Source organism: Coffea arabica, chromosome 2c, assembly GCF_036785885.1.
Source record: "Coffea arabica cultivar ET-39 chromosome 2c, Coffea Arabica ET-39 HiFi, whole genome shotgun sequence".
NCBI lineage: Eukaryota > Viridiplantae > Streptophyta > Magnoliopsida > Gentianales > Rubiaceae > Coffea > Coffea arabica.
The window spans coordinates 67,710,364-67,733,275 of NC_092312.1; the positions used below are offsets into that span (position 1 = coordinate 67,710,364).

Genomic DNA, 22,912 nt, shown 5'->3' on the forward strand with positions numbered 1-22,912 from the left:
ACTAGGGGTGAGCAAATTTGGTACATACCAAATTCATTTCCGAATTCAAATTCAATTTAGTAATTTGAAATCGGGTATTTGGTAATTTAGTACAAAAACGGTATTTACCGAATTCTAATATGGTATGAAATAGGTAATGAGATTATGAATTTGGTAATAATCGATTTCGAATTCAAATTCGGTAAAATGAAATTGAGTACCGTATTACCGCATTCGAATACCAAATTAGTTTATAAAATTATATAATGTATAGATAAATGCTATTTAGTATTAGTATATACTACTAATATATTATTATATTATATAGGTAAATGCTATTAATTATAGTTAGCATATGGTATTATCATGTACTTATGATAATAATAATAAATAATGATGTACAATATACTATTTTAGTATTTGTTAATTGTTATATAACTATAATAATACAAATATATAACAATACATAACATAATTATAATACTTATTATTTTATACATGGCTAGAATTAGATAATAATTAATAAGTAGAGATATAATACTAAATATTAAACAATAAATATAATTAATAATTAGAATTTAGATATTGGTAATTTGGTATATCATTTATGTTTGAATTATTGATATTTGAATGTGTAACTTGTAATTTGCAAATATTAGTGTACTCTAAAATTACATTACATATTTAACATAAAAATTTATATTCTCTATTCACTAATCTTAAGGCATTAAACATAGGCAAAACAACTAAGCAGTCTAAGTGAATGCATATGAATTGCAAATTAATGTATTAGTGTATTGGTTTTCACTATTAAAAGCAAATTAAGTGATTTGCATATTTTTCCAAAAAAGCTATATAAGAAATAAGAAAAAATGTAAGTATAATGTATTACATACTTTGTAATTTATAAGTAAATAAGTGATATTGTGTATACAACTACACAATAACATACTTTCACTATAATGTTCTTTTAATGAATTCGGTTAACCCGAATTCATTACCGTTTCCAAATTCAAACTCGGAATTGAAATGAATTCGGGTATCTCCAATTTGAATTTGAAAATGGTTTAAATTTCTATAAGTCTAATAACCGAATTTACCAAATTCATATACCCGAATTACCGAATATGCCGTTTGCTCACCCCTACAACGAACATCCGTTAGGCAAACCCTTTGATGATTGATTGACTCTTGGTATTGTGACTTAATTTTGTCAATTAAATTCTATTTTAAAAAAATTCAAGAAATGATTAGATGATTTTCTTGTACTATTTGAATAGTACAAATCCTTATATGATTTAAATTTTGATGATTGATCGGGCTACTAACTGAATTTTGTCCGTCAAAATTTATTTTTGATTAAAAAATTCAAGAAGTGTTTGGATGATTTTATAAAAATTACTATAGTACCAATTTTTTTGGTAGATTCGTCTGTGTTCAAAAAAATTTTCAAACACATGGTGCTTAGGAAAACATGTCCATTCAAAGAAAATTTAGATCAAGCCACATTGGTCGCTAGACCTGTCAATTGGACCTTATGAGCCGGTCGTTCATAAGTTTGGGCTTAGTTCATTTAATTTGTAACACTTTTGGGGTTTAAATCATGAGTTTTGGGTTCAAAAAATGTGAAGATCATGCTCAACTCATAAAATATTCGAGTTTTAAGCCTTGTTTGAATTTAGTCCAAACTCACTTATTACTCCTCAATTTTCTTAATATAATTGCTATGACTATAAAGTTGTAAAACTAATTTAATATTCACAGAATTACAACATTAAAATTAAATATGAACAAGTAATAGTTCTTAAAAAATACATACTGATAGGTTAGGTTTATTGGATTTTTTATCGAGTCAAACGGGTCGGATATTTGGATGGCCCAGCCCTATTGACTGTTATTGGCAACTTCGTCTGAGGTGCTAATCAAATACTGGAATTACGCTTACAACCATATACGGTCTCATCCCACATCAACGAACAATCATGACCAAATTTTTACCCAAATAAGAAACTATTATGTTTATCGAATTCTGTATGTCCTCGAGACAAATCACATGCTTAGATTTAAAGAGAAAAAAATTGAGTAGAGTAAAATTGAGAAGCGACAAAATTTATTTCCTTTTTGTGTATCTCCAATCTCAGGGTATTAGTACAAATTGTAAAATTGCAAATTTTGCCTTTTTTAGAATGTTAAAAAAAAAAGGTAAACAAATGAGAACCTTTTATTTGACCAATTTCATGTAAAATTTGTCTTGTCTTTGTATTCTCCGAAATTCCCATTTTCCTAATAAATGGGAAAATTGTTCACAATGTCACATTTCGTCAAATGAATTTTTTCGTCCTTCACTTTTAAAATAATAACCTTACATTTCTTACAAAATCAATTTTATAATTTTTTATCATAATTTAAATTTTCGATCACTTTTACTCTGAATCTATCACATGACCCATACATGGTCAATTTTTAAAGGTAAAAAGTTTAGATTCTATTTGTTGTTAAACAAATGATCTATTCGACATTTATTTTTACCCCAAAAAATAGGATCTGACTAGTACCATATTCATTTCTTCTTTTAAAAAGTAGGATTAAACTTAATTCACATCTATTTTTTGCCACCAAAAAATTAGAATATGACCTTTTTATACATAAAACATAATTACATGTAGGTTATATGGTGATTTCAAATAAAAAGTGGTCGAAAACTTAGATGGAATCAAATTTCATTAATTTAAATTTGTAAATGACGTAAAATTAACATTTAAAAAGTGAATGATGAAAATATTCATTTGGCAAAATGTGGAAGATGTTTTGAGTAATTTTTCTTGAAATGTTTGGTGATTGGAAAATCTTTTGAAAAGTGTACTTCCTATCATTTCTGTGTCTTTTTCTTTCTTTTTCGCTGGTAAACCAGCAAGATAGGTTCCGTCTATGGTGGAAAGCTGACTCATCTGTGCACGGTAGGAAGAGCAAACGAAATTTGGCCAAGACATCATTGCAGGCCGGGCAAGAGTTAGCTATTAAATGAACTACTGCACATGGGGTAGAAGCGGTTGATTATGTGGTCCCTTTTATTTCAACGAGAAATAAAATATAAGCCCCTCAACAACTTATGGGCACTTATTTGCACCCAAAAATTGGCATCAGGTGGGGAGCAGCTCCCAGGCCAAATTGGCGAAGGACAAAATTTGAAGGACAATTTTGGCAAGTTAAAAGCCCATAAATGTATTTATGTGTACTCCAATCTTAAGGATTAAATTTAATTGTTAGTTCGCATAGATGAGTAATTATATACATAAATAATTAAAAGGAATTAATTTTATAAAATTTTTATTTTTAATAATAATTCATTGAAGAATTTTGGTTCACAAGGTTATAGTAATTTGGTAATTACAATACTTAGGGTAGTTATATTGGCAAAATGTGATTAAGCAATTAGAGCAAAATTAAAAGTTTTTCCCTAAGGATAAAATTGAAAGTTTAGAAATGATATTAAAAAGTTTATACTAATAGCGATCCCTCTAACTGAGTCCTCATAGATAGTGATTTTTTAATTGGAATCAAAATTGTAGATGAATAATTAGAAACATAATTAACATAGTATTACAAAAAACCAAAATCGTGACATAATTGACCTGGTAGATTTTAATTTTAATTTAAAAATTAGATAAGTAACCTTATTCGTACGTAACATGGTGACTTTCAAATCGATATCAAATTTGTAGATGAGTAATCATAAATATAAATCACATAATACAAAAGTTTTAAAGATTGGACGTTTGAACTATTGAAATAACTAGATGGTTATGTGAATTTAAATTCTAACTCTGCAACTAGTTATACTGGACATGACAAACTATAAATCACAAATTTGACCAGTAAATTAGTGTCAAAATTTGAGAATTTTTAAATATTAAAATGATCTAATGATAAGGATAATCAAATCATAGTAAAAATCAAAATTTACACTTAAAAGTAAGTGTTGAATTAAAAGATTTTGTTGTGATAGGATTATCTAATGTTAGCAAATCCATTGAAACAAGCAAGTAAAAAATGCAATTGATGATAAAGTAAAAAGGTGAAACCCAATTATGTAAAAAAACAATTACAATGTAAATAAAAATTAGTTACTTAGTTTAAAAAAAACAATTTAATTTAATATGAAAATTTTTTATCCCACCTTCTGTTTCCTCCGCCTCTGATGATAACAAATTCACAAAGGACAAACTTAACTCTTATTATTATTCCAGTATAGCATCTATAGTTTCACTAATTTGCTCTTAGCTCCTTCAGATGACAATAGGCTTTGCCGGTCACCTTCTCTCAACTGGGCCCCAAAAACATGGATAGAGATGCTTGTGCTGAGCTGTCCTTCTAGCATTCTTTCTGCCTACGGTGGGAGGTCAACCTACTTTCCACCGTAGAAGCAACCTTACGGATAGCTATATAGCTGAAAATGGAAATCAAATATTTCGAGGTACGTGCTATTTTATTGGTAAACTAGTATTCCTGTGTAGCTGCTTCTGAAGTTTTGCTGCCATAGCTGAAAATGGGAATCAAGAATCTTGAGCCACATGCATCATCCAGAAGCCACAGGGGAAAAGTAATTATGGACATGAAGAAGGCTCTGACCCAAAGCATCATTTCAGCTTTTCCACGTCAAATCAATCTTCGATGTCAATTGAAGAAGCCAAGATGTGGTCCGGTCTTAACTCGTTTCGTTTATCTGTTTTCTTTCTTTTACTCTTCTTTGTTGAACTTTGCTGTTTTCTCCTCTCACGCTTCCATCCTCCTGGTACTGTTTGCTACTCAGCTGATCATCTTCTCTGGCTTATCTTGCTTTTCTGGTAATGTATAATTCTGAACATAAATTTTTCTCTTTTGGGAAAAGCCTCCTCTGCTTTCTTGTCCTGTATTGCATGTCTTTCGTTTTTCCAAATTCAGATTCTGATCCTGCTGTTCTGGCTTTCCTGGTAAGTTTCTTCGTCCATTTTTTTGCTTACTTTTTTCTTCATTCTGTATCCTTTATGCTCAGAAGTGCAGTTTTGTTTTATCCATTGCTTTTATTAGAAAAAATACCTTAGGTTTGTTTCTGTCATGCTGCTTTCTCTGGTAAGAAAATTTTCCTCCTACCACTTCTTCATATTACTGTTTCCATCCATTATATTTCTTCATAGATATTGACCGAATTTTGGGATTATCTGCAGGCATTGCTATAAACTGCTGTTAGTTCTTACTTACAAAAAACAGGTCCTACTCTGTTCTATGTTTTGGAACTTATTTGTTGCTTTTTGCTTCCTTTTCCATTGTTTATTTTTTGAGTAAAATGTATAGTCTCTTTCTAATGTAATATCCGGTTTCCAAGTTGTTTTTTTTTTTATGGTTTATTTTAGATGATCATGCTGTTAAGCTATTCCTCTTACAATGTCTTCTGCTCATTAGCTATACCATTATGTGTGCAAAGCAACTTTTAAAATATCAGAACAAAAAGAAAAAAGAATGCATCCTATGTATAGTTTAATTCATCTTAATACAGGAGGAAAAAAATAAGTTTCCCAACAGGTTTATTCACTACTAAATCACTCAAGTAAAACAGAAACATATGTACAATTATCCACAAATACTAACAATTTTGTTGTCCCCAAGTATCACTAAATTTATCTCAAAAATGTAATACACCTGTATATTGTAATACATTATACACTTTAGTTTTGTACACAGTATCTACAATTACTATGCAACGAGAACTTCTGCTATTTGCTTCTAAAAGGTGTTTCTCCAGAAAAAAATATCTCTTAAACCTGCATTGTCTTTCTCTACCAAGTGGGTACCTTATGGTACTACTCTTTCAACCAAAAAAATGCGTGTGTCTATACTAGCAAGAAACACTTATTTACCATTGAAAAGAAAAACTCACATACTATGATAACTTTGCAGTCTCCAAATTGTTGGAAATACGGAAGTTCAACTGAGGATCAACAGAAGAACTACACAGAGATGGGTATTATGGAGAAGATATCTAAGGTAATGGAGCTCAATGAAGAAAAGAAGACCAGGGTCCAAGCTTTGATGTACTTGGCTCTTGGTGAATGGGAGGAATTTGATAGCCATTCAACACCCTTGCGGAACAGTTTTGATGAAGGATTTAATGAGCTTGGGTCAAGAGAGAAGAAACTGAATTTGCTTCAAGAATCAGTCAACCAGAGTACTACAAAACTTGACACAAGGAGATTATGGGTAGAGCAGAAGATTAAGGAGTTGGATGAAAAGGAAAATTTGATGAAAGGGCTTTTGCAGAGGATAGAAGAGGAGCAAATGCAGCTTGGGAATCTGAGGGGTTTTGTTGATGAAAAGCTGAAGGATGTTGCTTTACAAGAGAAGCTTTTTGACGGTCTTTCAGAAAAGCTGCAGTTGATTCGAGCTGAAATTGAGAGAAGAGAAAATGTGCTTGATTTAGAAGTAAAGAAGTCGGAGATAAGGGAGAGTGAGCTTGATTCAAGAGAGAGAAAGTTGGAGATAGAGGGGAATGAGCTTAATTCAAAAGGGAAGAAGCTGGAGATGAGGGAGAATGAGCTTGATTCAAGAGAGAAGAAGCTGGAGATAAGGGAGAATGAGATTGATTTGAGAGAGAAAAATGTTTATAGAAGGCAACATGAACTTGATGTGAAAAAGAAAAGTTTGAAGACAAGGGAAAATGAGCTTGATGCTATTGAGCAACATTCAGACAGAAAGCAATTAGAGCTTGATTCAAAAGGGAAAATTTTACAGAGAAAGGACAATGAACTTGATATAAAGCATGAAAATTTGGAGAGTAGGGAAAAGGATATTGAATCTAAAGAGAGAGAGTTGGAGGGAAAGGAAAATGAGCTCAATGCAAAAGAGAAAAAATTTAGGAAAATTATTTTGGATTTGGAACTGAAATTTGTTTCCATCCTAGAATCCACAGAACAATGTGACAAAGAACCAAACGCAGACACTTCAACTCAGACTGCAGAGCAAACACAGAAGAGCAGGAAGAGATTGAGGAATTTGGCATTGGCTTCTGACAGAATTCTTGATGCTGCTGAAGAAACCGGCAACAATCTGTCTAGAAGAAGCTGCATACATGACAAAGAGGCAGAACAAGTCACTACTCATGATCTTGGTGAATCAGGTATGTCTTCTGCTCATTGCTTAATATTTAGAATCTATATCATTTACATTTCTAAATCTAGTGCATTTCCAGGCGCAGTCAATATACACAAGAATGACTATAAAGCACAGGCTTGCAGCACTCAACAAACCTTAGTTCTTGATGTTTCTCAATCAGAATCTAATTCAAGGGATAACTTACAGACACCTCCCTTTATTAATCCAGGGGCATTGGCTAATAATACAGGCAAGGAGAAACTAGAATGTCTCTTTAATGTAGGAGAGACATGGGCCTGTTTCAATGCCAAAGATCACATGCCAAGATCATATGTCCAAATCATAAAGGTCATTAAAAAGGGTGGAAATTGTAGGCTTGGTGTTGTGTGGCTCAAGCCTTTGCCTGGGCTTCCAGGTGAGAATGAGTGGATAAAGGCTGGCTTACCAGTTGGCTGTGGCATGTTTAATCGTGAGAGAACAAGTGTGGAATCTCCTAGTGTGTTCTCTCATCGAGTTTTCTGTGTCGGAAAAGAAGGTTATCCTTACTGCATACTTCCTAATGAAGGAGAGATTTGGGCAATTTATAAGGACTGGGATATCATCAAATGGGGCTGTCATCCAGAAAATCATAAACAGTGCAAGTATGAACTTGTGGAAATTCTTTCGTATCTAACAGATCCTTCTTCATCTGTTGGCTTTAGAGTTGCTTGCTTGGACAAAATAGGACATGTAAATTCATTTTGGAGGAGAAGTCAGCATGAGAACAATTCATTTCTAATAATGCCTAATGACTTCTATAGGTTTTCTCACAAATTAACCTCTAGGCAGATGAACTGCAATGTGACTGATGGTGTCCAGGATGGTGTATTTGAAATTGAACATAAATTCCTGCCTCCAGGCCTTTGATGAGTTTTGGGGCATGCATTCAGGTGGAAAACTAGTTGTTCAGTCATATTTTGAGTTGTTTGTCTAGCAGTTAACTTTTGCAATTTACGGTTGCTTCAATGTGGGTTCATTTGTTATGTTTTCTTTTTATTACTGAAACATGTAGCTTAGTGAAGAAACCTTTTAACTGAATCTGAGTTTCAAGCAACCAAATATGGTTAGTACTTGATTACCTCCAAAACTTTCCTCTGTTTCTCCAGAGTTCCTTTCTTTACAATAGAACTAATAGAATTGTTGTTTGTAATTTTGCTTTAGCCTTTTAAACCTGGTAATCAGTTTTCGCCTCTATCATTTTTGCACAACTGGAAGTTCTCTCCTGTTAGCCTGCATTGTATCATGTACAATTAGATGTAAACGACCACGAAGTACACCCTGCACAACATTGAGAACTTATAATATTGGCATTTTTCTTTGTTTTGTTCGTTTGGTAGGATTGTAATCTCCAACTGAATATGCTGATATTGAAATTTGGATTCCAGGCTTCAGCTCTAATTCTTCACCATAAAACTATGTACTATTAGCATTATTTCAGTAAATCTAGAAATTTATCTCTTAGATTAGTGGAAGCTAAAGCTGCTCAAATCGTCCCGAGTAAAGGATAGTATCGAACTGTTACATTCTCGCTTCAAAAGTAAGCAATGGTGGTGGATATTTTAAACCTTTTGTGTGTTTATGTAAGTTTACTTAACTTACTCGAGTTTCCTCCCTGAATGCACTCTCCAGCATAATCTGCAATTCATTGAGAAGATGTCCCTAATTAATTGTTTGAACTTCATTCCTACATCCTTGCCTCCAGGATTTTGATGTTTGTCTAGCGTATTTGCTCTACCTGACTTTCTTCTACAGCTTACAGTATTTTAACTTCAGTTCTGTTATTAGTCCTTGTTACTGAAATTTTTTTACTACATCAAGCTGCCTATAAAATCTATCTACTAATCAATGTTGCTTGGAAAAGTTTTTAGTAGACATGAAGTTGGATAGAAATGAAAAATCAATGGTGCTTGGAACGGTTTTTAGTAGAGGATAGAAATGAATTCTAAAGCAACGTTACTTTGCTGATGTCTAGGTGCCTGAATTAGCATTTTAATTTTAACGGTAGTTTTCCCGGCCGTGGCACAAGAAAGTTTCATGTTAAACATCCCCCTTGCAATTTTAGATGCAACTCTTTATGAAAATTGGTAACTAGAGGCCTTAGACTTTTCAGGATGACAGGCTCTTTTCTAACCAAAATATCATCAGGATTAGTATTTTGGGTAATTTATCCCTGAACTTTGTATAATCTTTTCTTACTTAGCCAAATAATTACATTGCTTATCGAAATCAAAATTGCCCTTTCCACTTCTGGCTTCCTAAATAAGAACGCGTCCACCTGCGTTAACCTACTGAAGTCACTGGTCCAACCCCGATTATAGTGAGATTTGGTATCAGATGATGTAGTTCAGAATCTATTGTTTTGATGGTGATCAAGAACATAACTAGAGACAAACGCTTCTCTGTAAGGCAAAACTGACTTTTCACCATTTCGCAGCATGCACCTTTTCCACCAACCATGAAAGTTAGAATCATTTGCCATTTTCATTGCTGTTATTCATTTTCATTTTACCTTGGGAATGATTGAAGCTCAAGTTTGTAGGGTCTATGTTGCAACTGGAACTTGTAAATCCATTTACCCTTCTGATCAACCAATGTCCTGCATATTTGGTTCTAGAGCATGTAAATTTTTTTTTTCCTTTTTGCACCAGTTCTAGAACACGTAATTGATAGAAAGTATTCCCTGTCGTGGTGGAATATACTATATATACATGCCTTGAAAGATATTCAAGGAAAGTTAATACTTGGTAGAACAGTGGTTGGTTCATGGAAGTCAAAACTTTTCACGTTAATCTTTGCTAGTAATACACTTACAGAACTAGCAGTATTGTTTCTTTTAGAGTCCGTTTGTTTCGGGTGAAAATATTTTCCAGAAAAATATTTTCCTAATTTCCCATGTTTGGTTGCACAAAAGTTACTGAAAACATTTTCCTATGTAAAATATTTTCATTCATCTTATAGAAAACAACTTCCTTTCCAAACTTACTGAAGTTGTTTTCTGAAATGCATGTATTTCGCCTGTAGCATATTCCAAACTTATTGAAAACATCTTGTAGTATGTTCTTTTATTTTTTTAGTGTAAACAGGAAGACTCGAACCCAAAACCTCTTCCTTACACTCCATCTCCCGTACCATCCAACCCAACCCTCCCCCTAGTATATTCAAAATAAAAAAAAAACCTTATCCTGCTCATCCTATGCTAGTAATTAATTATGTATAATAGGGATATTCTTTTCTAGAGAAACTTGCAGCAGTGAGAGTGCAAGATATATGTCACAATAAGCATTGTATGTGATTGATATTTGACACTAAATGACCAGCAATTTATTTATTACTTAAGAAGATATTTTTTATTCATATATACATTTTTTCAAGATTTTTTAAAGTTAAACAATGAGATAAATTTTCTTATTTTGCATGGGAAGAAGTACGTAGTTATAATGTGTAGAAAGTAACGATAGAGATAAAAGTGAAAATATTTCAAAAGTTAAACAAACACCAGAAAAATGAAATAAGAAAATATTTTCAATAAACTAACCAAATACTTGAAAATGATGAAAGGAAAATGATTTTCATGGAAAATTACTTCCACGAAAAATATTTTCCCAAGGAAAATATTTTACTTCCAATCAAACAGATCCTTAATGTTTCTTATTTTCTCATTTCCGATTAAATCTTCTTGTTCCTTAATCATTAGTACAGTTACCCAAAAATTACAAAAAGGGAAAATGAGGCAATGAGAGTTGAAATCATAAATTTGTACAATGAAAGTTTACCAAAGCGTTCATCCCTGTTTCGATAACTGTATTTTTTGGTAAAATATAGAACTGTTTATGTTGATGCGTGAACATAAACATGAATTCGCCGTTGCATTAAAATTGGAGTTCGTGTAAAATGCTCTTGCTCTTGTACCTAATAAGACTAGAGCAAATTATCCCAGTGGCCACTAAACTTTTGCCATCGTCGAGTTTTGGTCACTCAACTATTAAAAGTCTGGTTTTGGCCATTAAACTATATAAAAGGTAGACTCGAGCCCATTCTGTTAGATTTAGTCGTTAACTTCGCAGAGGTGTCCGTTTACGCGATTTCCAATACAAAAGATAGGGTCAATTTAGGAAGTCGAAATTAGATCTTCTTGTTCTTCTTGTATAAAGCTAATAAAGATTACTTACCCGAGAGAAACTACAAGAGAAGGAAATGAAGAAGCCCAACTTGGATTAGAGGAAGCAGGACCAAGATCAACGCCACCAAGAGCCGGGCCAGCAAGATCCATGCCACCTACATCGTTGACACCCATTTTGCCTACTTGTGTTTGTGGGATGAAGACAGTAATGATAACTTCATGGACTGCACAAAATCCGGGAAGAAGATTTGCCAAATGCGCATTGGGGGAGGTTTGTAACATTTTTTTAGATACTTAATTTATTATTGTGTAAGAAATATAATGAATTTGTTTTTTTTTTTTTGAAGGATGGCTGTGGCTATTGGGGTTGGATAGATGATGAAATGTGTGCTCAATCTATAATGATTATACCGGGTTTACTCAGAAAGATCAATGGAATGGAGAAAAAAATGGTTGAATTTGAAAAAGTTGCAAGAAAGTGGGAAGCAAAAGTTGTGAAATTGGAGGGTAAAATGAAGCCACTTCAAACTGAAATTGCCAAGTACAAATCAGCCAATAAGCGACTCATTCGATGCGCAGTGTTGCCTTGGCTAATAGTTGTCTTAGCAATGTTAGTTATGAGAATAGATAATTCTGGTGGCATGCTACAAATTTGTGGCATCGTTGAAAATCCTTGAAGAATAGCTACTCTGTTGTAATGGTAGCATATTGAAAGGGAAAGGGCAAATGGCTTTATAAAGCCCCTTTTGTACCCCTCTGTATAAACATTTTGATGTATAAAAGTTGTATTGTTCACATGAATAAATAGTTATTATTTGGTGTCAAAAAAGGTTTGAAACAACACATTTCAGTTCTACTAATTTCATCAATAAATGACAGAGACATAAGAACTAAACAAAAGTGCTGCATTAACATAGAACAATCTGTGTAGATTGGACAAAATAAATTGTTTGTACATATGGACCATGTTCGTAATAGGTCAGCATATCAAATCCAAAACAAACTTCATACAAAAAGACAAAATGTAGTTGAATTATGTCCCAATCTAGCTATAGCTTTACTTCCTCTTCAATTTGATCCTCTTTTGACTCTTGGCTGTCCTCTGGTAGTTGTTGCTGAAGTTCCTCCTCTTCTAGTACCAGCTCTACTCCATTTTCCCCTCCAATTTCCAACAGTGAAAGGAGGTTCTTTACCTAAATATGCATAATTGGCATTGATCCGCCCCTTTTCTGAATCTGTTAACTTTCGTTTTCCTGCTTTCCTTTGTTGATGAGCCCCTTGGCTCTGAGACTGTTGTTGGTTTTGTACAACTTCTTCCTGCTGTCAATGCTGTGCATGTTCACTTTCCTCAACAGCAGATTGTGATTGCTGTTCTTGTTGGTTCTGCTGATACTCTTGATCCTGCTGCTGCTGTTGATTCTGCTGCTGTTGCTGATCCTGCTGCTGTTGATGTTGATTCTGTTGCTGGTGTTGCTGATTTTGCTGCTGCTGATATTGATCCTGCTGCTGGTGTTGCTGGTGCTGGTGCTGCTGTTGGGTCTGCTGCTGCTTTTGGTGCTGCTGTTGGGCCTGATGATGCTGCATCTGATGCTGGTGTTGGGTCTGATGTTGCCTCTGGGTCTGATGTTGCCTCTGGTGCTGGTGTTGGTGTTGGGTCTGATGTTGCCTCTGGTGCTGGTGTTGGATCTGTTCATGCTGACTCTGGTGCTGGTGTTGGGTCTGTTCATGCTGACTCTGGTGCTGATGTTGGTTCTGCTGTTGCTGCTGCATATTCTTAGAACCACGTTGCTGCTGTTGGTTCTGCTCCTGCTCCTCGCTATCCTGATTCTGCTGTTGTTGATTGTCTTGTTGCTGCACCTTGCAACCAGCTGCATTATGGCCGGCAACACCACATTTTCTGCAATGGATGACTATTCTTCTCCGCAACCTGTTTCCAGTCTTTTGAGTTTCAGTAGGATCTCTTCTCCTGGCCTTCTTAGGTCTGCCAGGTTGCACTATCCTTTCTGGTGGATCAAGATCCACCCCATCAGCTTCAGGCCACATTACTTGTCCATTGATAGGATACAAAACATTTTTGTAAATTTTTAGAAACAGATCTCTGTTGTAGCAGTCATACACCTCTTTATAGGGGTCGCCATTATTTCTGTGAATTGCTGCAATAGCATGACAGTAAGGAATACCTGATAGATCCCACAGTTTGCATGTGCAGGATTTTTTCTTTAAATAAACAGCAAACTGGGCCCCCCTTGGTCCCCTAACATGGTATCCATCCACAGCATTCCAAATGGTCCTCCATTGTCTTGATTCTATCACCCTATCATCAATTATTTTTTTAATTAGTGGGCCAATGGACAATTCAAACTTCTCCATTGCAGTTGTCCTTCTCTGTATCCTCTCCATCAGAAATATCCTAATGGACTCTAACATTGTGATAATTGACTGCTGCCTAGCTTCAAGTATATGACCATTAAAACTTTCACACAAATTATTAACCAACATATCGCATCGAGTATGTTCTGAAAAAAAGTCTTACACCAATGACTGGGATGTGATGCTTTCTTCACCCATTCATATGCTTCCTTGTCAAAATTTTCCAGATCTGCTGCTGCTTTCTTGAATAGTCCCTCAGTAGTACTTGCTGCAATGTTCCACAGTTTTCTCTTTAGGGCAAGTCCACGATGTTTCTTCTTGAAGTTGTTATACAGGTGCTGCACACAGTATCTGTGCTCACTGTTTGGTAGTACCTCAGATAATGCTCGGTCAAGACCCTATAAATTATTACAAACAAAAGGCATTAGTAAATTGAAACAGATCTGTGTACAGTGCATATACAAAGGGAAGGAGTTAATACCTTCTGCTGGTCAGAAACAAAGGTGTAGCTGTACCCATTTTCAATCTGCAAGTCATTCTTCAGCAGCTCAAAAAACCATTTCCACTGTTTAGTTGCTTCTCTCTCAACCACTGCCCAAGCAATGGGCCACCATCCATTGTTGGGATCTACTCCAATAGCAGTCAACAGTTGTCCCCGATATTCAGCCTTTATGTGGCATCCATCAACCCCAATAATGGGCCTACAACCGTCAAGAAAGCCTTGTTTTAATGGTCCCAAACAGCAATAAAGTCTCATGAATTTTGGGTTGCATCCAGGTTGTCTGAAGGGAGTAAACATAACTTCCATTGTGGTATTTGGGTGTGTCCTCTTAATTTCTGCACAATATCTCCATATGTCCTTATATTGCTGCTCTGCATATCCTTGAATCTCCTTTTTAGCAATTGCCCTTGCATTGTATGCCACCCATTTTGAAATTTCAGCTTTGAAGTCCTCATCAACTATTCGTCTTAATAATCTTGGAGGCATTTCAACATTACATCTAAATCTCTCCATGTACTTGTTTGCAAGCCACTTAACAGAAATATTCTTGTTCTTCCATACATGACTGCAGTTTGTGTGCTCATTATTCATGCTCTTGACAACCAAATCAACTATTCCAAGTTCCCTCTCAACTGAAGTATAAATAAACCATTGGCAAGGAGGTTTGCATTTTGCTCTAAACCTTTTTTTTTCATTTGTGTATGGCTTTACTGGTTTTCCTTTCATGATGGAATATGTTCTAACAGCTAATCTTAGCTGTTCAGCCGGATTGAAATCAACATACCTATTCCTCCAGTCATCATCATTCTCTTCATCTGAGGAGCCAACATCACTATGCAACTCAGTCACCACTGTGTCTTTATCTAATGCATGGACATCATCTAAATGAGGAGCTGCCTCTTCTCCTAATGTTCTATTGTTGTTTCTTCTCCTTCTAACTTGCTTCTTCCTCTGCGACTGTTGGTTTCCAGTTCCCACATCCGTGGGTTGTTCTTCATTTGTCTCAGGCTGCTGCTGATGTTCAAATTCAGTTTCAAGTCCTGATTGTTGTGACCATGGATCCATCCCAGCTGTTTGTTGTTGTCTGCCTAGCTCATCTACAACTGATTCTTGCTGTTGTGCAGCATTATTACAATCATCATTAGAATTGGGATGTTGTGACGATCTAGGTTGCTCTGTATTTGAAGAATCCACACCAGATTTTAGCCCTTCAACAATCAATTCTTCTAACATTTCTTCATCCCTACAGAAATCTCTATCAGCACTAAAGCGATCACAGTCTCCATCCGAATCAATATCAGTCTCCACTTGGCCATCTATATTTCCTCTATCATTTGCATCCCCATCATCCCCATTATTCAAGGCATTCTCTTTAGAAGAGTTCCCAATATCTATCTTGCCAATTGATCCTGTAAATGGCACTAGTTCAAATCCAGGTTCCCTAATAACATTTCCATTTTCGTCAAGTTCCTCGATGGTGACTGCGGCTTTTTTACTCAGCTGTAGATCAGAAGGAAGGGACTTTGTGGCCATCATCTTGATTTCATTCTTTGACTGGTGGTCACAGTACACCTCCATGATTTTATGCTTATAAGCCCAATTGCAAAAACTGATAATGGCTTTATCAGTAGATAATTCCTTCAACCCATTTCGAAAATCTTTTCCAGGCTCAACATAGTAATACACCATACATCCATAATGCCCTAATTTATCCACCATGTAGTTTATTTCATGCACAGACATTGTTTCCGCATCACATAAATCAACATAATCTACATGCCCATCAATGTATCTGTAATTTTGCCAATTGAATTTACCCCTATGATACATTCGTATGGTGAACAGAGAAGAACCTGGCACTGCATGACATGCGATTAGTTAAAAAAATTAAAATTTTAGTCAAAACTAGTAAACCCAAATTCAATGAATGAATTATTTATTAACCCCTTTTTCCAGCATTAAGAATACTTTAATCAGTGTACTATGAAATCTCTATGCTTTATTGCAAAAAGCCAAAACAACGATAAAATGTAGCCCATACATACATGAAACACACAATCTATTCTGGGATGTGGATAACTAAACAAACTTAGGGATTTTAAAACTTTACCGTATGCATCAGATGGATCAAAATGCTGGCCCCTTGGTCTAATCACCCACTTGGGCCACTCCATCGTTCTAGGAAATGAAGATCTTGTTTGTCAACCCGTTCTGCTGTCGCTCAATCCCCCAAAATTCTTTGTTGTTGCGTTTTTCTTTAATTGTCAATTGTTTGATGTTTGGGTTTAGGCAAGGAAGAAGAAGAACAGATGCATGGGAGAGGAAGAAGAGGTGCAAGTGATATTTTCGACTTCCTAAATTGACCCTACATTTTGTATTGGAAATCGCGCGGACAGACACCTCTGCGAAGTTAACGACTAAATCTAACAGAATGGGCTCGAGTCTACCTTTTATATAGTTTGATGGCCAAAACCAGACTTTTAATAGTTGAGTGACCAAAACTCGACGATGACAAAAGTTTAGTGGCCACTGGGATAATTTGCTCAATAAGACTATTGCCTAGGGCCTAGGCTGTATTGATATTTGATCCTGGAATGGTAGCTACACAAACAGTCCTCAATTTCCAATGGAAAGATCTCTCAGAATCTTCAATACCTCCCTCTTATCAATTGATAGGATGTAGCTGCAATCATTATTAGGATTAGGACTACTGTTCCTCGAGAAAGAAAAAAGGATTAATTACACTCTACCCTCTTGAACTTGAGGATGAAAAACACTTTGCCCCCTATACTTTAGAAATATACACTTTACCGCCTTGTGTTATCAATTTCAAGATTACAAATGACATCATCAATTTTTATTTTAAAACTAATTCCCAACTGAAATAGGCATAAATAGACATTCTAAATAATTAGAAAGGCATTGACTACCATGATTCCAAATAGTTATATACTTCAAACTTGTTCAGGAATAGATAATGAAATATTAGCTTTTACGTGCAACATATTATATATACCATAGGCATTCATCAAAACAACCAAAATAATATCGTTGTGACTACAGCCTTTAAAGCATTCCAAAAGAGCCTACTAACAAAAGAGGGAACATTATCCTATTTGATTAGGAAGTGAATTAACAAAAACAAGTTTCATACTAAATTGTCTAAAAGAGATTGATTAAGGAACAAATTTCATCAACCCAAAAGTCAGCAGCATCATCTTTTCATAAACCTATTTAATCTTTGTCGACATAAATTCCAGCAACAGAAGTTTGGGATGAGAACATCACAGTGCCATGTCTACTGTTTTGTTTTTGAATCTAGTACAAACAAGTTTAACTATCAATACTAATTACATGCTTAAATTTAGCATAAAAAAAAAAAGAATTTAAGAGTTGCACTACATATAAGTGTACCTGAAAGCTTGTTAAGGCACTAGATGTGGATTCTTGATGTGGTCCAAATGAAGTAGAGACTCTATGATGTCCAGTAATTGTACTCTTATTAGCCAAACCAATTGACCACTATAGATTGAAAAAAATAGAGATTAGAAAAATTTAGCATTCAAAATTAGATTAAATCGAATTTTATGACTTACTAAGTACGTTGGTTGCACATGGAGTGCATTGGAGGTGCTTCTATAGCCCTATAAGTCAAAAATAAAATATGAGACATCGTAAAAGGATTTTAAAAAAGGTTGTTGTATTCTAACAAGCATACTTGATCATCGGGAATAAAGTATGTTCCTGTTGATATCCCAATACTATTCCAAAGACTAATACCACTATGTGGTCCATGATTACTTCTTCCTCTACCTCTATTTCCTTTACCCTTGGTACCTTTGCCCCTACTTGCATTATTAATTATTGGTCTAGAATTTGCAGCTGCTTTGCTTGCAGCATTAGATTGACTCCATTGGGTACCTAAACTAGTGTTAACAATGTTAGGTCTGGTCCAACAAAATTGATGAAAAGTTTTTTGACAACTTCAAAAGACAAATAACAAAGTAAAAAATAAATAAATTAGGAACATGAGAATTTACGTGATTCGATCAAATTGACCTACATTCACAGATGAAAAAGGAACAAAATTCTATTATAAAGAAAAGAGTACAAAATGTTTTAGAAACACGCTAATACTTGAAACACAAGAGAGGCCAAAGATATTTTACTAAACAAAAAATTTAATAATTTAAAGGTCCAAATAGTCCATTAAAACTCTCTTAATTTGGTATGCCTAATCTCATCTCAGACCCACTATATTTATAAGTAACTGAGGGAGAGACTTTTTTTTTTATAAAAGGCGATGTGGAAAAAAGTCATTTTAACAAATCTCCACCTTGGCATGTCCCTAATATTGATAATAGCAAATCTGTTTCACCTTCTCCACATAAGCCTCAATGGGTCTAAATCACCAACAACCAACACCAAGAAATCCCAAACATTGTTTGAACTTGTAAACGAGAAGAAATTTCATGAACATGTCAGCAGGATTCTCATTGGTACTGATTTTCTGAATAAGGATTTTTCCCTCAACAACAGTATCTCGAATGAAATGAAATTTCAAATCAATGTGTTTCGTCCTCTTATGATACATCTGGTATTTAGTCAAGTGAATGGCACTTTGACTATTACAGTAAATAGTAGTAACATCTTGATGCAGATTGAGTTTGCCAAACAAATCCTTCAACCACAAGACTTCTTTTATTGTCTCGATCATGATCATATATTCTGCCTTTATAGTAGATAAAGTTACAGCATGTTATAAAGTAACTGTTCAACTAATTGCACAACCACCAATGCAGAATACATAATTTGAAAATGATCTTTTCCTATCAAGATTCCCAGTATAGTCAGAGTCTACAAAACTAACCAAAATATCATTATTTCTCCCAAACTCCAAACAACAATTTGAAGTCCCTCGCAAATATTTGAGAATCCACTTCACAGCCTGTCAATGTACTTTTTCAGGATAAAATATATATCTGCTAATCACACTGACTGTTTGTACAATATTTGGACGAGTACAAATTATTGCATACATAATGCTACAGACTGCACCGGAATATGAAACCTGTGCCATATACTCTTTCTCTTCAACTGACTGTGGTGATTAAGCAGCAAATAGTAAAAAATAACTAGCAAGAGGAGTAGTCACAGGTTTAGTATTTTTCATGCCAAATTTCTCCAACATTTTCTCAAGGTAATTTTCTTAAATCAAGAATAACTTTTCAACTTCTCGATCTATCTTGATTTCCATGCCAAGAATTTTCTTAAGTACTCCCAAATATTTCATTTCAAATTCACTACTTATGCAATTTTAAAGTGTGAATTTCATACAAATTCTTAGTAGCAATAAGCACTCGTCAATATAAAACAGCAAATAAATGAAAAATCATCACCTAACTTTCGAAAGTAAACACAACTACCAAATATACTCTTTGAATAAACAACTTCAAATCTCTGAGGTTGTTTAATATAAATTTTCTTTTTAAATTCACCATATAAGAAAGTTGTATTAACATCAAACTAGTCCAACTCCAAATCATACATGGCAATTAAAATAAGTAAAACATGAATAGAACTATGCTTAACAACAGGTAAAAATACTTCATTAAAATCAACACATTTTACCTAATTATAGCCCTTTGCAATCAACCGTGATTTGTACCTAATATTTTCGATCCCTGGAATATTTTTTTTCTTTTTGAAGACCCATTTGTATCCAATAATTTTCTTATCTGAAGGCGATTTCACAAGAATCCAAGTTCCATTTCGATGGAAAGATTCAATTTATTCATTCATTACAATCACCCATTTAGTAGAGTCATCACAAAAACTGCCTTTAAATAGGTATTAGGTTCGCCAACTACATCAGTTTCTCCTGTAACAGACAAAACATGTGCAACTAAATTTGCATATCTTTATGGTAGTCAAATATCCCTCCTTGGTCTATCTTTGACAATGAAATATTTTTCCTCTTTTGAATTATTTTCATCAGTAGATTCAGATACATATATTGACATTTTGTTGAATAGAAGGACCAGAACTACCAATCTCAAACTCTACCTACTTTTGCATACTATCATCTGCAGGACAAGAACTAAAAATTCCTTCTTGGAAGATAATACAGAGAATTCATCAAAAGTAATATCTTTACTGATTATAAATTTTAAAATTTTGGGATCAAAACACCATAATCTGTACCCTTTCACCCCAAAAGCATATCCAAGAAAAATAAACTTTTTAACTAGGGTATCTAATTTTCAATCATTTACATGCATGTATGCTGGACACTCAAAAAGCTTTAAATCAGAATAATCAGCAAGAGTACCTGACCAAACTTTCTCAGGAATTTTGAAATCAAGAGTTGCAGAATGAGCACGATTAATAATATAACAAATCATAGATATCGCCTCTACCCAAAAGTCCTTTGTCAACACTACATTAGAGATCATGCACTTCGCTCTCTTCAAAAGCGTTTTATTCATATGTTCAGCCACACCATTTTGCTAAGGTGTCATCCTGACAGTACGACACCTAATAATTCCTTCATTCTTGCAAAATTTATTAAATTTTCTTTCACAAAATTCTATATCATTATCTATTCTAAACTACTTGATCTGTTTACCTGTCTGTTTTTCAATCAAAACTTTTCATTGTTTGAAAGTGAGGTAAATATTATTTTTATGTTTAAGAAAATAAATTTAAATTTTTCTTGAGTAATCATCAATGAAAGTCAACATATACTTGGCACCATTCTTAGATGGAATACGAGATAAACCCCATAAATCTGAATGAATATAATCAAGAATATCTTTCAACTGCATCTTTAGATTCTTCTTCTTGAGACTCTTACAGTTCCATGTCACTTGTGATGATAATTGCACTCTCATCTTCTTTAAGGTCGATGTTGGTCTGTGAGGGCAATTCTTCATAAATTGAAAAAATCAATATGCTCATTGTAGATGCCAATTCACGCCTTCTGTCTTCCATCTTCCATCCTTTTAATTATCCTTTGTGTGTGCTGTTGAAAATGATATGTGTTAGTAGCTAGTAATACCTGATATGGGTGATGGTTGTTGAGAGTCTTGTTGTTGAAAATTTATTGTCCTTTGTTCATAATTAAGATTGAAATTATCCCACCATCCTTGATAATACCCGTTTGAATAAGAGTCATACCACGGTTGATATTGAGGTGAAAAATCTCCAAAAATATCGATTGAAATACTTAGGCCATCTTAAAATGCGCGATATATGTCGGTTGAATGATTTGAGGCAAAATAATTTTCACAATTTGTAATAACCTATTGATCATTAGAAAAAAACATGAGTCTCATAACCCTTTTTAGAAATAAAATCCAGTCTATTACCAAAATATGGAATATTAGCAGCCATAAACTGATAGATTATAATTTTATCATTTATTTTATTATTAATTTCCTCTATTACCTGACCCGATATGGATTAATTGTTAGATTCTATTCATTTTTGGTATTTTACATTTATTTCAGGGAGTAGAACGAAAATATGATAACAAATGCCTATTTGACAGTTATCAGGAAAGAGTTCAAGTAGCAGGCGTCCATGGACATTTTTAGAATATGAAAACGCGACCCTTTTTGGTAATTTGCAGAAGACAGCATGGAGGGAAACAACGGAAGAGCTGGAGTCTTATTCCGTTGGAGCCGCCGCACAGTAGGAAGCATTAGATAGAAATTAGAATTAGAAACAGAGAACTAGCACTATCCTTTGAGCTTTTGCTTTTGACATTTCCACTTTCGTTTTTCTTAGTAGTTTTTCCCTCGCATGTGAGGACAAAGCGGAAGTATTGAATTCCCCTCTGTAGCTTCGTTATTTCTTGGATTATTTCAAGCGAGTTGAGTTCACCCAATCGGAGACCATGGCCGCTCCTCTCATTACAATTGTGTGTGGGTTTTTCGCGTCAAAGATGAACGAACTCCTCTATTCTAGTCAAGAAACAACGAATGTTTTGGGTCGTCTGAAATTATGAGATCGATTTAATTTTATCTTTTTCTCTTATTTATTGGTATATGCATATTCCCTGATTGGAGTGCTTATGGTTATTTAATTAATTGATTGTCTTGGATCTGGCTAATGAGTTGATTTAATAATCTATTGTCAATTGGGGTATTAAATCCGTAATTGTTTAATTGTCTCGAAATGGTGATAACTGACATGATTAGATTTGTATCAGGGGAATACGCAGGCTAATCTAGAATAACCCTAGTAGTGCGTTATTTGGTTAGAATAGGACCCCTCTAATACGTAAGGCAATTGGGGAATTAAATTTTATGGGCGTACCTAAGATTATTTCTCAATTACATCAGTGATTAACGGGCGTACCTTGATCACCGACACAGTAAGGAGGGATTGACTGTCATCGCATGTTTGACAATTACAACCTATTTATTAATAAATAATTGAAATTGCTTGTGCATCGATGATCAATTAGGTGAACTATTGCTAAAGTTATTTCTTGGCTAGACCTTTAATTATTATTATTCTGATTTCAGTGAATTGTCATTTAATTTCTAATTAACTATTCATTTTTATTTTGAATTTATTTGATTGTCATCGTTTATACAAAAAACATCCTCGTGTTATTTTGAATTTCGAAAGAGACAAATATCTCCAATCCCTGAAGATCCAACCCTACTTGCTCTGTTTACAAATTAATAATTATTTGTGAAAAAATCATTCCATTTGGGTATATCGAATCAAGCAAACTCTTCGAAAACATGGTGAATCATTGCACA

The 22,912-nt window shown here is 34.3% G+C and overlaps 1 protein-coding gene across 1 annotated transcript; it reads left to right on the forward strand.

The window, feature by feature from the left end:
- The first annotated feature begins 4,355 nt into the window (after positions 1–4,355).
- Positions 4,356–8,230, forward strand: LOC113727523 (uncharacterized). The gene is made up of 4 exons (XM_027251744.2): positions 4,356–4,949; positions 5,184–5,226; positions 5,914–7,129; positions 7,202–8,230. The coding sequence occupies exons 3-4, from the start codon at positions 5,974–5,976 to the stop codon at positions 8,008–8,010; spliced, it is 1,965 nt and encodes a 654-aa protein (XP_027107545.1). The 5' UTR covers positions 4,356–4,949; positions 5,184–5,226; positions 5,914–5,973; the 3' UTR covers positions 8,011–8,230.
- Positions 8,231–22,912: the final 14,682 nt, after the last annotated feature.

Coding starts and splice junctions, on each gene's coding strand:
- LOC113727523 (XM_027251744.2), top strand. CDS start 5,974: ATGGGTATTATGGAGAAGATATCTAAGGTAATGGAGCTCAATGAAGAA. Junction 7,130..7,201: donor TCATGATCTTGGTGAATCAG/GTATGTCTTCTG, acceptor GTGCATTTCCAG/GCGCAGTCAATATACACAAG.